Source organism: Amia ocellicauda, chromosome 22 (genome assembly GCF_036373705.1).
Source record: "Amia ocellicauda isolate fAmiCal2 chromosome 22, fAmiCal2.hap1, whole genome shotgun sequence".
Taxonomy (NCBI): domain Eukaryota; kingdom Metazoa; phylum Chordata; class Actinopteri; order Amiiformes; family Amiidae; genus Amia; species Amia ocellicauda.
Genome location: NC_089871.1, coordinates 6,781,837 through 6,798,606, shown reverse-complemented (window position 1 = coordinate 6,798,606; position 16,770 = coordinate 6,781,837). Strand labels below are relative to the sequence as shown.

Genomic DNA, 16,770 nt, shown 5'->3' with positions numbered 1-16,770 from the left:
ACTGTCACGGCACACGGTAATCCATGTCCTTGTTTGGGAGAAATCCATTCCTGCTAACAAGGAAGTCTGTAGGCTTGCCGTTTCCTAATACCTGTTTGAACAAATGCTTATGCCTGCCCTTTGCTTGCTCAGGGCAGTGGTGATAGGTCTGTGTCGTTTGTGTCTTGCATTAGATTTGAGGTTGGTGCAACAACAACAACCTGAGGACTCTACAGTTCTACGCCCATTGCTCCAGTGTCTCCAAATGCAGTTTCCGTCTCTGTTAAGATGAACCATTCGAACAGTAGGCAGCTAAAGCTAGAGACCCTCTCTAGAGCTCTCTCAAAGTTTTTGGGAAGTCAAAAAGCATTTGACTTTCCAATGCCTTGGTGCTAGGGGCAACAGTGTATCTTTTCATGTATTTTCCTTGTTCGTTTTCTCCTCTTTGATTTAGGCCACTGTAGCATGAAACTTGCAAGGCACAGGCACTGGTTGACAGAAACACAGACTGAGTTTGTGTCTCCTGCCCCCTTCTAGCCACTGAAGAGATTCTTGTCAGGTCACTTCACCACAGAACTGCTTTCACAGCAAAACAGGGCAGTTCTGTTTTGGATTACATTGTCTCCATGTCTCCTGGTCAATCTGCATTCCAAGAACATGACCATCGGTATTTTGAAACACTGAGTCGTACAAACTGTAGTAACGGGACTTGGGTTTCTGACTGTTTGTCCCCTTTTCTGTTTTTCCTTTTTGGTTTGGTGAAATGTATGCTGTCATTAAATAGATTTTCGCCTGTAGAAACGCCTACAGATGTTCACGACTTCTTAAACGCATTTCCTAATGAGTGGTAAATCACAGTGTACACAGGAAACGGAAATTACAGCTGTCCACTTTGTGCGTACTAGAGAAATTTAAGTCATGTCAGGACGCACATACCACCTCCGTTTTCGCAGCCAAAAGGGCCGGTACATTTGGCTCTACACCATCACTGTATGCATAGATTGTTTCTTTTTCCCTACAGACTCCAGAAGAGAAGTAGTAGAGATGGTGCTGACATGCATTAATGGGGAGACTTCCTCTCAGTGTGGAATAAATTTGTGCAATCATAATGGGGGCGCTCTTTAAGAGTACAGACGCGTGCATTCCTCACGGCCCAGATCTGGACTTTATTGTTCCGAGACGATTGTTCTCAGTGATTGCGCTGGCAACTGTTTCTCTCATTGTTGGCCCATAGGTCTCTCTGGCAAGTGGTGGGCTTCGGGGAGTTACTGTTTGGCACCTTTCCCTTTCCCTCTCACTTCCTTCACAAGAGTGCTGTCTCTGCCTTCGAAGAAGAACAAAAATTTAAAAATGTGGAAGACAATAGAACATGACCAGAGGGATCTGTTAAAATATTTACATAAGAACGTTCTCTCATCTGTCTTTTTTGTTGTTCTTGTTGTTCCCCTTCATCTCTCTTCCCAACCCCTGAATCAAGCAGGATTGGATGTTTGATCTGGGTGGTCATCGCTTTCAGAGCCCAGTCTCATTTTCTTATTTTTTAGGTGTACATCATTGTGATAATTTTTAAATCGACCAACAGAACAAATGGTTAGGGCACCCAAACAGACATTGTAGTTTTCCAACACACGTGCACACTCACTGCCGACGTATTTGCTTTTGGTTTGTTTGTATCTAATCCCTTGTTGTGTCAGATGCATATCATACTACATGCTAAAGCAGCTAATTTTAATATGGCAGTGTCTGTGTCTTGTTACTAAAAGAACGGTTCTCACGGCAATTTTGCAGGTAGCAGCTGGAGGACTTTAAGATCTTGTACGTTTTATTTCTCTACTTAAGTGTTCTTTGATTGAGACCAGGCTGTGTGTTGGCGAGAAGAATGCTGACCACGTTTTCTTTTCTTTTTCTTTTTTGCTCCCTCATTATTTGTTGCATATTGCTGTTCCATTGTTGTGCATTCCAGAGAAACAAACTTCTCCGCAGTAAGTGGTCTGGCGAAAGTGGGACGGCGCTCACTGAGGAGGCAGATGGAGCAGATACAAGCCGTATGGTTATCATTTCATGAGATCTGTGGCCTTCAGGTTTTATTTACATGGTAATAGTTCAAGGGGCAGTTTGCAAGGCTGGTAAAAGTGTAGCACAAGCAAGACTTATGGGTATGCTAATAAGATACTGCATTTTTATTCTTTCCATCATAAATCTGGATTCCTCAGCATTCAGTATGATCACATACTATGGATTTTGATTTTATATGTATAGCACACATAAGCATGTGCATAAGCCAGGTATTTCAAGACCTTTCTGACCAACCTTTGTGAGTTCAACCAGGCGTCCAGCCTAACTGAGCTGCAGGTCTTTTGATTGGCTGCAATATGGTGCTCTTGCAATGTAAGATTACCGTATTTTTAGAAGTATAATCGTATCTAGTGTGAAATATTTTCAGTAATGTGTTCACAACCTTGGAAGGTCAATATTTACCCTTCTTTGCTGTTCAATGATAGGCTACTTGCTGCTGTGCATTGTGCATGGTAATGTTTTTCATTTTGTCCTGACTGATGCTCTATTATAGCAGTGTATTAGTTGTCTTCTTCAAACTGTGCTACTGTTCACTTTAGAGTTCACTGTATCATGCACAATTCTATTACCCTACAATTAATCTAGAATCAGGAACAAAGAAGCAATACCAATTAGGTTGTGAGGACCAACAAGAATACCAGCGTTTGTATGATCACAATTGTACTGTGGTGAAAGTCAATATAGAAAACAGAAAGTTGAGCTCTTTCCATGCACTAAGATGTTATTTCCTGCTGAAATCCATAGAGGCACATTAATATACTGTTAACATCGGGAAACACCACAATTACAACTGTTTTTTAAATTTTTTTGTATGATTATTACTGCCAAAGTTATGCTGGTAGTAACTTGGAAGTTCCTCTTTGTAGCGCACAGTTGTTTAATTGTCCTCCTGCAGATTGACAGTTATGAAACAGCCCATGTCCGCTTTCCTAATTTAGGCCATGGGGACCTTTCGGTTCAGCACCAGAGTGAGGCAAATGGAAACTCCACTCTCTCTCCTCACAGCGAGCGATTCCAGAGGCGCGTCAGAGTCCAGTTGTCCTCTCTGTCCACAGATAAGCTCTTGTCTTCCAGCCCGTGCAGTGGGTGGGCACGGGAAATGGCACCGGGGAGCGTGCTGCTCCAGTAGAAAGCCTGGTACTGTTTTGTTTCTACCCGCAGTCCACCTGACTGGAAAACATGACACTGCCCAGCTCCCTGTCCCAACGTACTCTGTAGTTGAGCCATGGAGGAGGAAATTCCCTGCAGAGCAGAGGTTATCCCTGACACGCAAGCTATCTGGTGAGGGAATATGACAGCACTGTTTCAGATGCCAGTGCTCTGACGTCCCACCTACATTTGTCCGTCTATTCTTGTGCCCCACTTTTTATATCCAAACTCGCCAGAGTGACTTGACTGCATATTAATCTAATCCTCCTCTAAATCAATGTGTGTGTGCCAACTCCCTGCCCTCCCACTCCCAAGTAAACAAACAAACAAACTCAAACAAAATCAATAGTCAGCCTGACCAAAATAATGTATGGTTTGTGTGAAGGTCTGGTTTAAAGTGGATAAAGCTAGCAAGCATTCTTTTGAAATAAAGCATTTGTAGTGCCTCTGCACACACAACCAGAATCTGTGTTTGGCTGTAGATCTGAAGATGGTTTGCAGGGTGACTGATACAAACGGTCTGTATCTAAGAAAATTGAACTAATTGCAAACAAATGTGAAAAAAAAATTCAGCCACTCCCATCAGAACAGAACAATATTCCTCTTCTATTCATGTATTCTGAGTGGGCCGGGGAAGGCAACATGGATCACAAATGCCAGCATTCTCCAAATGTAACTGAAGCTGAATAACCAGCTGAATATAGCTGAATAGAAGCCCAAGTTGACTTGTTCAGGTAAAACTGAAGCTGAAACCAAAAGCAATTTTATGCGTTTCCAGTCTCTAAGCTTCAGCACAGGCTTAATTGTCAGGGACAGTATTTACAGCTAGTGGGTTGTTCATATGGATACCTTTTGAAAAGCATTCAGCCCCCGGTCTCAGTAGATCCTAATTTACAGTTTCTCCATGCTGTCCCTGCATACAGAGCCATGAATGGGAGGGATGACAAGAACAGAAACGCCAGTGTAAGTCCCCCCAAAAAATCAGGATGTCATTAAATTAAGACAGACAACAGTACAATCGCTTGGTTAAATGGCAAGAAGCAGCTAAAAATAGGAGCGACTGTGTATCCGAGACTTGGGAAAAAGTCAGGGGAGAGAACTATAGAAGCGGGAAGCTTTTGTCCGACGGTTTAAAGAGACCATGTGTATTTATGGGTGGATCATTTGTCTTTTAACCATCATTAAGTTGGGAATGCATTATTAGCTTTGTTAGCCGTGAGAAATGAGGTGGTGTATTAAGACAAAGAGTGTGACTTTTGTTTGGTCATGTTACACTTCATTAAAACAAACTGAATAATATCCAGCTTTCTATCAACCGCAGACCTGCATTGGTTCTGTTTAATTAATCTGGAAACATTGAAAGTGAAGAGACTTAAAGGAGATGATCTGTAACATAAACATAAATATTACATTAATTAAAATGCATTCATTAAATGAGGAGAAAAGTCTAATTTTAAATTTGTCTGGTTTCGTTTACTTTATGTATTCTCTTCATTTCTTGAAATAATAACTTATTAACGAGCGCCTGTTTGTTAAATTGCCTTCTGGAGCTCTACTGTTAAGGGTTTATGAATACATAAACCTTCCCTGGCTCAGCACCATAACACACAGGGAACAATCGCTGGAGCAAAACTCAACACTTCCCTTCATTTATCTGGTTTATTTGTTTGTTTGGGCCATTGAAGGCCAAATCTCCACAGGATCTCAGGGGAGAAACAGTTTTGAATGAGGGAGCTCTCCAGTTGAAATGATGGGACTTCTTCTGCCCAGGGTCCATTGGGATGAGCTGGGTCAGATCTGAAAGTGTGGTACCCTGCTGGTAGGGGTATCCGATTGTGTCCACTGTGAGGATGATCTTGCACCAGGGCAAGTCTGGAGTGAGTTTCCATATCTGAAACAGTGAGCTCATAATATCAGCCTGTCTGGTCTCAAACTCTCGTCTGCTTAGTGTAAGACAAGAGGTCACCCTTTATCTCCCCTGAGCCCGTCCCCACATTCCAGCAGCGCTGTGTAATGGCTCGTTCAGATGAATGTCCGGTTGAGCACATCTTTGGCCGAACCACCTTAAATGGCTGAAGACCACGGCTCTCCTAATCTCTCTGTAGCAGGCGGACAGAGTGACTCATTGTTTGTACATTAATGTGATCTGTCAAAGAGTGATGTCATGGCAAGAAATGTTTCAAAGCTGGGGTGTTCTACATATGAGTTTTATTTTATTAGCTGCAAATAAATGCATCAGGGCTAACATCAAGGCCCCGCAATATATGGGAGAGTCTTGCTGTCCCGTTCCAGGAATTCGTCACGCTAATGGCAAGGAGAGATTTCAATAAAACCTCCAACTCCACGGCACGCAGAGGATAAAATGTTGCTTTTCCTCTGGGAGGTGGTTAGTTCCTAATCTGCCCTTTGTTTCCTGCTTTTTTTAGGCACCAAGAAGTTCCTTTCACTTCCTTAAGAACAGAGTATCAATGCTTTGTAGTGCTGTTTTGTGCAGAGTAATATTTTTATTTTGCTCATGGCCTGTGTTTTTTTGTAGTTGAATGTACAGTGAGGGAAAAAGTATTTGATCCCCTGCTGATTTTGTACATTTGCCCACTGACAAAGAAATGATCAGTCTGTAATTTTAATGGTAGGTGTATTTTAACAGTGAGAGACAGAATAACAAGAAAAAAATCCAGAAAAATGCATTTCAAAAAAGTTATAAATTGATTTGCATGTTAATGAAGGAAATAAGTATTTGACCCCTTCGACTTAGTACTTGGTGGCAAAACCCTTGTTGGCAATCACAGAGGTCAGACGTTTCTTGTAGTTGGCCACCAGGGATTTTGTCCCACTCCTCTTTGCAGATCCTCTCCAAGTCATTAAGCTTTTGAGGCTGATGTTTGGCAGCTCGAACCTTCAGCTCCCTCCACAGATTTTCTATGGGATTAAGGTCTGGAGACTGGCTAGGCCACTCCAGGACCTTAATGTACTTCTTCTTGAGCCACTCCTTTGTTGCCTTGGCTGTGTGTTTTGGGTCATTGTCATGCTGGAATACCCATCCACGACCCATTTTCAATGTCCTGGCTGAGGGAAGGAGGTTCTCACCCAAGATTTGATAGTACATGGCCCCGTCCATCGTCCCTTTGATGCGGTGCAGTTGTCCTGTCCCCTTAGCAGAAAAACACCCCAAAGCATAATGTTTCCACCTCCATGTTTGACGGTGGGGATGGTGTTCTTGGGGTCATTCCTCCTCCTCCAAATACGGCGAGTTGAGTTGATGCCAAAGAGCTCGATTTTGGTCTCATCTGACCACAACACTTTCACCCAGTTCTCCTCTGAATCATTCAGATGTTCATTGGCAAACTTCAGACGGGCCGTACATGTGCTTTCTTGAGCAGGGGGGCCTTGCGGGTGCTGCAGGATTTCAGTCCTTCACGGCGTAGTGTGTTACCAATTGTTTTCTTGGTGACTATGGTCCCAGCTGCCTTGAGATCATTAACAAGATCCTCCCGTGTAGTTCTGGACTGATTCCTCACCGTTCTCATGATCATTGAAACTCCACGAGGTGAGATCTTGCATGGAGCCCCAGACCGAGGGAGACTGACAGTTATTTTGTGTTTCTTCCATTTGCCAGTAATCGCACTAACTGTTGTCACCTTCTCACCAAGCTGCTTGGCGATGGTCTTGTAGCCCATTCCAGCCTTGTGTAGGTCTACAATCTTATCCCTGACATCGTTGGACAGCTCTTTGGTCTTGGCCATGGTGGAGAGTTTGGAATCTGATTGATTGATTGCTTCTGTGGACAGGTGTCTTTTATACAGGTAACGAGCTGAGATTAGGAGCAGTCCCTTTAAGAGAGTGCTCCTAATCTCAGCTCGTTACCTGTATAAAAGACACCTGGGAGCCAGAAATCTTGCTGATTGATAGGGGATCAAATACTTATTTCCCTCATTAACATGCAAATCAATTTATAACTTTTTTGAAATGTGTTTTTCTGGATTTTTTTGTTGTTATTCTGTCTCTCACTGTTAAAATACACCTACCATTAAAATTATAGACTGATCATTTCTTTGTCAGTGGGCAAACGTACAAAATCAGCAGGGGATCAAATACTTTTTTCCCTCACTGTAAGAGTCCACTAAACTGTGATATAGTGTATTTATGAACCTCTGCCGTGATGCACCCCTTCCTCAGAGTAAGCAGCCTTTATTTCTTGTCAAAACACAAGGCGTTCTTTTCTAATCAGGGTTGTTAATCACAGTCTGAAGCAGATCTAGACCTGTCTCAATAGATCATCATTCCTGTACTATGAATGTCGTGACTTTTCACCTTTAGGATTTTTTTCTCTCTGTGTCATTCCTGGGAACCTGACATCCTTAACCTCAGATTCTGTGCCAGAGGAGGTGAGCAGTCATTTCGGTCTTAAACAGGGTCAGAATAGGGTTCAGAGAGTTGGATAGGCTGTGCGCTGACATCTTTGCCAGTTTAATGCCAATTTCTTAACTTGTTTCCTTTCTTTTAAACCAGCAAACGTACACTATAGTCACTTCAACATCATAGAAATAAGTATTTATAAATGTATGAATAACCTTTTTAGGTGTGAGATTTATATCTTCGTTTTTGGTCGTGTTAATGTAACTGGTCCTGGTATCCGTGCATACTATGAAACTACGGCAGTAAATCTTGTTTATAAATGACCTCGGCACCTGTCAGCTGTCAGATCAATTCGGGATCGGCCCAAGAGCAGTGTGATAGATATTTGAAGGTCCAGGATCTTGGCACAGGAAGGCTGCTCATTTCCTTCAGCAGAGACTTTTCTGCTCAGTTGAATTACCCAACTGATAAGCAAGCAGTTTAAAGTTGATTAATTGGAATTTAAATTACAGGTCTGCTGTGGGTTCTTTATGAGGTTAAATGGCTTTCATATTAATTAAAAGATCAGGAAATTGTCTGTTCAAAGGACAAATTCACAGAGAAGGGGGAATATTTCCCTCCCAGATTGTCGAACGCAGGTCTGGTGGTATTTCTCTGTGACTGCATTGAAAGTCCTGTCTGATTTTTAATGTTCTCTGAGCTTTGGGATGCTTCATCAAGAGGTTAAATACCATAACACACATTTTTGAAAAGAAAAGGTGTAACCTTATAAAATTGAAGTGGATCTTATCATGCTAATATCACTGAATATTACTCTTTGTTTGTTCTGGCTTGTGAACAAGAAATCCCCTTCAATCCACGTTCTTCACGTAATAGAAAACCACAGAAGGCCCTGACAAAAGACTTGTTTTCCCACACTGTGGTTCCGGACAGTTATATCCACAAAAACTTGAGTATGCCAAACTCTTCTCCTCTTGAGACAGTGCGCAGCCTCATCGTCTACAGTGCGTACAATAAGGTGACGGCACCACAAAGTGTCCGTCAACGGGAGATGTTTAAAGTGCCTCGGGGAGAGATTTCCATTTTAAATCAGACTGTGTGTGACTGGCCGTGATCACGGAGAGAGGGGTGGATGGGAGACCCACTATCTCTCCTTCCAGGCAGCACCGACTTTGTACTGCAATTTGATTGTGTTCAAAAACACACAGCTGCCTTTGTTTACAACTGACGTCTCTTTGTAGCGAGCTGTTTTCATGAGACCAGCCATTGTTATCATGGTAATAAGACCTCGTGTTTGTGCTGTATACTGATTATTTCAAAATAGAGAATAAACCTTTGACAAACCAGTGTTTATGTGGGACTTGACAAATGTATTGAATTTAAAAAGTCCTGGAAAGCAAACATTGCGGAGCCCACACTCATGCCATTCGAAAGCCAGTTCCCATATCCAGGCTGTTTTGGCGTCGAAGAGGGGAATTTATCCCTTGCTGTTGTCCAAAATATTCCATCAAAGCTAAACCCCATCTTATGAAATTAAAACCCCTTATAATCTCCTGATTGTGGTTTAAATTAAGTCTTAATTCTCTTTCTGAAGCCAAGTAGTTGTTGATGTAATGATTATAATAGAAGTCAGGCTAGAGAAGCAGAGGTTATAGGGATAAGTATACAATCATTTCCCAACTATACTGTAGCTTCATCACATGGTGTTGCGTCATGCATGTTAACGTATATTTTTTCTACATTCTTATTCTACAGGGGTTTTGGTGTTAACTGTAAAAACAGTTATGGAAGCAAAACTACACTTTTACACCTTCTGTATTATTCCAAATACCAGTTTCTTTGGGTTTGGAATAGACTGCATGACAGGGTGATAGAAATGACAGTACTGTATAATACAACATGATTGAGCCATTCTTCTTGAGTGACACTCAGTGTTGTGTTGCCATGGAGCTGAGCTCTTTCAGTCTTTCATGGATAGGTTTGCAGAATTCTTCGAGCGATCATTTTAAAAAGCTTTTTTCGTCTTTTCATAAAATTTGAATATTCATTGCAGTCTCTTGTGTACATTTTTTGTTTGTTCATAAAGTGCATATAAATCTTTTCTTGTTTTTTTGCATAACTGACACAAACTAATAAATACTTAAAATGCATCGGATATTTCTAGTTATTCGAGCTTCTCTATTCCATATTAGATCTAGGCATGAAAACACATACATAAGATGTGGCTGCATGACATGGGAATATATCCCTCAGTGTGGGTTTAAGCAGAACAGTAAATTAAATCTGAATTCCACTCATCTGATCTGTTAGTGGGAATTGTACTTTGATGTTGATAAACTGACATCAATATCATTGTCTCCTATTTTTCAGGAGTTCCATCGGCCAAAAAGACTGGGATTCCCACCCCCAGAGAGATTCCCACGTCAATATCAAGAGACCGACTTTCCTTGCGAGATCAGCTACGGACGCCGAACACTAAGAAAATGGTTCCCAGTGCCAGCACGTCCAGTCTTGCAGTGCTTGCCAAGCACTCCCGCGCCGCTATCAAAGCCAAACCAGACAGCGAGACGAACGACAAAGCGGTCCTGGAGTGTCAGGTCAAAGAGCTCCTCGCCGAGGCCAAGGCCAAGGAGTTTGAAATCAGCAAACTGCGTATGGAGCTGAAGCGCTACAAGGACAGGGGGACACCAGACGCGACGACGCCAGAGAGCACGGACCTGGACCAGGATGGCCTCGCTGCGCAGCCTGCTGAGGTGCAGTCCTTGGTCACGACACTACGGGAGAAAAACCGAACTTTCCAACGCGAGTTGGCAGGACTGCGGGAAGAGAACCAGACCCTAAAGGAGAAGCTCCTGTTGCTGGAGCACTCACCCCTCTCCAGCAGCAACAACACCAACAGCAACAGCAGCCTTCCCCAATCTTTAGCCAGCCCCGTCAAGCACCCTGTCAACGGGATCCTCTTGGATGGCACCAGGCCTCCTCTAGGTGGGAGCCCTTTAAGGACCTCCGCATCTTCCAGCAGTGATATCACCAAGGGGTCCCCTTCTCCAGATTCCTCAGAGTTTGAGAAAATCCCCTCCCGGTCAGAGTCTCTCAGCAGCAGCATTGGGAATCGCAAAGGTTCAGCCGGTCTCAGTTCGCCCCGAGCCCGGGATCTGTCAGTGGAGTGCCTGACAGAGCAGATCCAGAAGATGGAGGAAAGTCACCACAGCACCGCGGAGGAGCTGCAGGCCACCCTGCAGGAGCTCTCCGACCAGCAGCAGGTGGTGCAGGAGTTGACGGCCGAGAACGAGAGGCTGGCTGAGGAGAAGGGCCTCCTGCAGACCTCGCTGCAGCAGCAGAGGGAGCGCGTGGAGCACCTGGCCCAGAAGAACGAGAGCCTCCTGACCCGGCTGCAGGAGGCGTCCAAGAGCGAAGAGAACGAGGCCAAGGCCGCCAGGATCAGCGAGCTGGAGCAGAGGTATGCAGAGCTGGTGGAGAGCTCGAGGTTCGAAAGGGAAAAACTGGTGGACATCCAGCAGCAGCTGACGGGCAGCCTGAGATCTCTGGAGAAGGAGCACCAGGAGGCCCAGGGGCTCATCAGGACCCTGAAGGAGGAGAAAGATCTCCTTCAGAACTGCGTGGAGAAGGAGAAGGAGGCCAGTGGGGAGATCTCTAGGACTCTGGAGGAATGTCAGTCTAGCGTGGAATTGCTGAAGGTAGAAAACGGGAGGTTGAAGGTGCAGGTGGATATTGAGAAGCAGAAAGTGACCGAGCTGAAAGCCATGCAGAGCGCCAGCGACAACACGGAGCTGCAGCACCTGCTGAAGGCGGCGCACGCGGAGAAGGAGCACCTGGAAGTGTCTGGCACTGAGCTGAGACAGGAGCTGCTGCAGGCCAATGCTGAGATCGAACGTGTGAAGGGGATGTTGCTGAAGGTAGGCTACTCTCATTTTAAATGCAGCTGTTTTCTGTTCATGTTTTATCCTTTTTTCCATTTGGCCTCTCACTGAATTGCCTGAACATTAAGAGCAGCAGATGTTTTAATTACAAGCATTCATGTTCCTAACACTAATGAAATACCCCTGTTCCTTGATTCAGTCACATGTTGTGTGGTACAGGAGGGTGGCGTCACAGTGGACTCCTTTACATCTGAAATCACCTTTAGAGTTTAGAGTCTTGTTCCCCTGATAATTGTGGTAAAAAACAGTGCTCAGTTTCAGCATCTGATGAACACCCATAAGCCATGTGGGGTGCGAAAGCGAACACCTCGCTTATTTACTGTCAATCACGTCAGCAGCGAGAGGTTTCCAGTGTAGCACTGCCAATAGCCTGAGCGTTGCCTCATTTTGCACTCTGGGCACTGTGCTGCAGCAGCTAAACTGAGCACACAAAGCAGGGGCTCAGTCATGGGGGTCTGGAATGATCGAGGCCGGTCTCGTTCCCCATTGTTCTCACGGAGCGTCATCTGGTTCTGTCAGGGCCGGGGATTAGAGCTGATGAGACTGTTTGACCTAGCAGTCTGGATACGACTGCTTTGCCATTTTATTTGAGTCAATGAATCACATGCGAAGCTCTGTTGTGAATTGTTATGGCTACGGACAACTTTAAAACTAGATCAAATTTTTATACCAGATTTATAGGTACATTTATTGAACTTGGAACATCCAATAGCATTTGGGGAATGCGCATTTATAACATGCACAGTGTTAACTCTGAAGAGTAACTAAATCCGGCGTCTACCAAGAAAGCATCAGCTATACATAGATGCTCCATGGATTTGGGGATAGTTTGTCATGACCCCGAAGCACTATATAATAGATGAATGCTGAATCCCGACTTGAGGGAGGTGATACATAAACTGAGAACGCTACACAAACGCCGTCTGTAGTTCCTGTGCGCCACATTCATAAAGAATAGATTGTGTGTATAAGCGTGTGTGCCTCAAACAGCGTGCAAACCGCCCCTACTCCCTCAACATTTATATTTCACTTTACTGAGAAGCCACTGGTATGTTTTGTACGATTATACGGTTAACTAGTTTTCAGCTAGAACAGCACAGATTTGCTGAGGTCTTATATAACCTTCACTGTAGCGAGTCATAAAATGGCCAGCGCTGCCTTCTGAATCTCCCAGGCAGCAGCAAACTTCAAGTAATAGCTTTCTGGTATCTCGATCGCATCTGTTGGTGTGCTCTGTGGACTTGTCTAAAATGCATTAGTTGAATACCTAGGGGAGTGAATTTGTTCTGCGTAGTTGAAAGTGTAGTTTTGGAGGCCGTGTCTTTCTCAGACGATTGACGGGATGCTCACTGCGATTGACCGTGCGGCACTGCTGTGATGACGTCTGGGCAGGTGGTGCCTGGAGGAGACCTGAAATGTCATTTTTTAAGGAGGACCAGTATGCGTTACCAAACACTTGGCTGCTACTTTGTCTACACATGGATTTGTTTAAAGTTTGGCGACCTTTAAGCAGTCTCTCTTCTAGAGAATATCAGTCCGCATGAGTTGGCTATTCAGGCAACCGCTCTGTCCAATTTGGGCCAGAGTTATCCAGTTATAAGCACCGAACATGTAAAGATCTTGTGCTGTGAGTCATTTTCTACAGCGGACGACTTGCAGCCGTTGTCTCTGTGAAGCCGTGTTCAAAGAGCTTGTATTGAAGTCTGTATGACACACAATCTGGAGGTTAATCAATGTAAAAGGAACAAGACGTCTTCCATCTACAGCCCATATTGAGCCCCATAAAAAAAAAAAAATGCTATTAAATGCGTTCTAATTTATAATGACCTATAAGGTGAAGGGGACAGGTCAACCCGAATAAGAAGCACAAGAGTTTGGAGGGGCCTTTTTCTCTGTGGAGCCGTGTGCTCAAATCTAGCTTCAGTGCCTGCGACCACACAACTAATCCACACAACTCCACAGCGCATCGTTGAACATTTAATCAGACGCAGAGACATTCTGTCAAGGGCCGGTAGTGAAATTCCAAATGGAGAATTACAAATGAGGTTGGACTTTTGTGTAATGAAACCATTTCTTAAGTGTCAAGCTAAACAGAGTGTTGTTTAGTCTGTGCTTTAGATTCAGGGCCTGATTAAATCATGAGTGTTCTGGAATTCACTGGAATTCTGGGTCTCTGGTCACACTGTATCCAGATAGTCCTCTAGTTCCTGGGGTCTTCATTTTAGCCATTGATTTAGTTTTAGTGTTAATAGCACCAGATCTTTTTTTTCTTTTTCTTTTCTTCATTCCATCTTAGAGCTGTACATCCATTAAGTTAACAATGTCATTCCTCGAGTGGCCTTTAAATAACATTATAATTGGGTTTTGTTATTAGAAAGCATACAGCCTGGTTCCCCCGTTTTGCCACAGATGCAGATCGCTCTCTGGGGGTTGTGCAGATTTTACACACATTTTATGTTGTTTCCACCGAGGATGTGGCGAGGGTGGGATGGGCATGAGAAAGGGATGATGTCATATATGTGCCCATGCAGTGCTGCCTATGGATCTAATCCCAGGCACTGTGGCCTCCACGCCCAGCGCAGGTCTGAGGTGCCAAGGGGACATAAGCAGTTAGTAGATTAATCCAGTCCCCAGCTTCACTGAATCAACACCACCCGAATTATCACTCTCACACCTCATTTGATGTTTTAACTGCAGCTGGCCTGTGGCTTCATTACAATGTTCACTGTGCAGAGCTTAAAGAAGTGTGATTGCTGTGGCTGATGAAGGCAGGCCCAAACATGCATTTATTGCGTGTCTATTGCTGCAGTTGTTATTCAGTTTCTAATGTGCGAATTACCATAATAAATTCATAATGATTGGGGCACCGATGAAGCAGGAAATGTGTTACACTGACCGAAATGAGAATGTATTGCAATTCCAGACCTGCTGGCTGAGTTTTGTAATGTGGCACCACAGTTGAGAGGTATATTTTAATACTCACTGAAGATATGACTGATTTTAGATGCACCATAGATGATGGCATGATAGATTACTTTGGCTCACATTAAAGAACACATTAAATATAGGACCTTTTTATACTCTGCGTTAGCGATTAATCTAATTGCTATACAGTAGATCACCGCCTGATCCATTTCCAGGCTGCATATATAAACAGTTATAACGTGCAATACCATCTTCTAGTAGGAATACAAAATTAAAAGAGAAAACCAAGCAATTACTTGTATTAATGTTCTAAAAAGTTGTTTACTGGATAATGTACATTCAGCTCCATGTTTGGATGATGCGAGTCCCTGTCTGTACTGGGCTGGGGAGTGGCACTGTGTGTTGTGTGCTCTGTGCTGTGTCTGCAGTTTGCAGTGTGTGCTCTCTGCTGTGTGCTGTACAGGTAATTAACAGGGTGTGTTGTTTGCTCCGTGCTGTGCAGGCAGTGAGCAGGGTGCTCTGTGTTGTGTGTTGTGTGCTCTGTGTTGTGTGCTCTGTGCTGTGCAGGCAGTGAGCAGTGTGTGTTCTGTGTTGTGTGTTGTGTGCTCTGTGTGGTGCAGGCAGTGACCAAGCTGTGCTCCATGTTGTGTGCTCCATGTTGTGTGCTCTGTGCTGTGTGCTCTGTGCTGTGCAGGCAGTGAGCAGGCTGTGCTCTGTGCTGTGCAGGTGGAGGCAGAGTGCCAGCGTCTGCAGTCCCAGTGTGACCGCCAGGAGATGGAGCTGAGCAACAGCGCCCAGCGTCTGGAGGAGAGGACCAGTGAGAAGGAGACCCAGATTAAAGACATGAAGGAGACCATCTTCGAGCTGGAGGACCAGGTGGAGCAGCACAGGGCCGTCAATCTCCACAACAACCAGACCATCCTGGACCTGGAAAGTAGGTCTCACTAGCCACTCACACTCTGTGTACACAGCCCCCACGGGGCTTCTCTTTGCTGTGCATCTGACACTTTTGTTTCATTTGTAAGATGTCACGTCTCTATGTGTGTCTTTGTGTCTGTCTGTGTGTGTGTTGGTGGGTGGGGGGGCGGTTGCCGTTTCTGACAGAATGCAGATCAAAAAAGTGCTTCAGACATTGCATTGTAATTGACCTTTGTGAGTCATTTCCATTACACATAGACTTTATGTAACAGGGATACAGTACCCAAAACGCACACAGATCAGTTTCATGTCGTACAATGGGTGTTAGCTGGCTGTAATAAAGTCCTGCTCCTGAATGCGTTTCAATTTCAGCGTGGCAAAACACATCCCACTTCCTGCTATATAAATCACTTACATTGTTTAATATTAGAGGAACTGATGTTCTTTTACACTTTATTATATCTTACATGTCTTTGGATAATCCTAAAGCATTTTTTACGTGCTATAAAACTATAATTCAACAAACTCTTCTAAACCCAGACAAGTGGTTGTTTAGATTATCTCAACAGTTTACAGAATAGCAAAGGAGAATATCTGGTCTCTGATGTTCAAATTTGCTCACCTTCTCACTGCAGACCGATTTCACCTTTCGAAGGGTGACTGTGGTCCGAGTACTGACGGTGTACTCAGTGTGTTATTGGTGGAGTTGTGTCAGCGGCCCGTGGAGCGGGACAGCTGGTGGAAACGAGGGCGGGGGTGCGTGGAGAATGACTTACAGATGTGTTCGCTGGCGGAGATCTGCCGTTCTGGACAAACCAAGTTATTTATAAGTAGCCTATCGTGTCCCTCCTGACACACAGCACTAGCTTCTCGTTTCTGACTTTTTTCAGTGATGTATTGAATGTCTTTTGTAGATGAACTCAAGAAGTTGGAAGAACAGAAATCTGAAGTGGAGAAACAGCTGAAAGCATTAAACAAACAGATGAAGGTAACGTATATGTATTTACTTTTCCATTACTAATAGTATTGTATACCGACGGGTCAAAAGAACAGATCTGGCTTCATCTCGGCTTCCTTGTCAGGGAAGGTTGTTTTCTCTCACATGTGTCTTGTGGCTTTTGACAACAGTGACAACTCAGACTGGATATGTGTCTGGTGTCCAGGGCCCCGGAGTGTGGTGTTTGTGTGTTGTCGCCTGTGGCCGGTGCCCAGGGCCCTGGCGCTGACTGCTCGTGTCTCTGTGTCCGCAGGACGACGTGGAGGAGTGGCGGCGTTTCCAGGCCGACCTGCAGACCGCCGTGGTGGTGGCCAACGACATCAAGGTGGAGGCCCAGCAGGAGCTGCGCGCGCTGCGGCGCCGGCTGCAGGAGGAGCAGGAGCGCAGCGCCAAGCTTGCCGGGGAGCTGGAGCAGCTGCAAGGGAACAG

At 44.5% G+C, this 16,770-nt stretch overlaps 1 protein-coding gene across 3 annotated transcripts in view; it reads left to right on the top strand.

Moving 5' to 3' along the window:
• specc1 (sperm antigen with calponin homology and coiled-coil domains 1) overlaps positions 1 to 16,770 on the top strand; it is a 69,221-nt gene that overhangs the window by 22,660 nt on the left and 29,791 nt on the right. For all 3 annotated transcript variants that reach the window (XM_066696174.1, XM_066696173.1, XM_066696175.1), the window contains 4 exons: positions 9,931 to 11,477; positions 15,153 to 15,360; positions 16,259 to 16,332; positions 16,595 to 16,770. In XM_066696174.1, coding sequence (XP_066552271.1) covers positions 9,931 to 11,477; positions 15,153 to 15,360; positions 16,259 to 16,332; positions 16,595 to 16,770 — 2,005 coding nt within the window. The remainder of the gene's footprint in view (positions 1 to 9,930; positions 11,478 to 15,152; positions 15,361 to 16,258; positions 16,333 to 16,594) is intronic.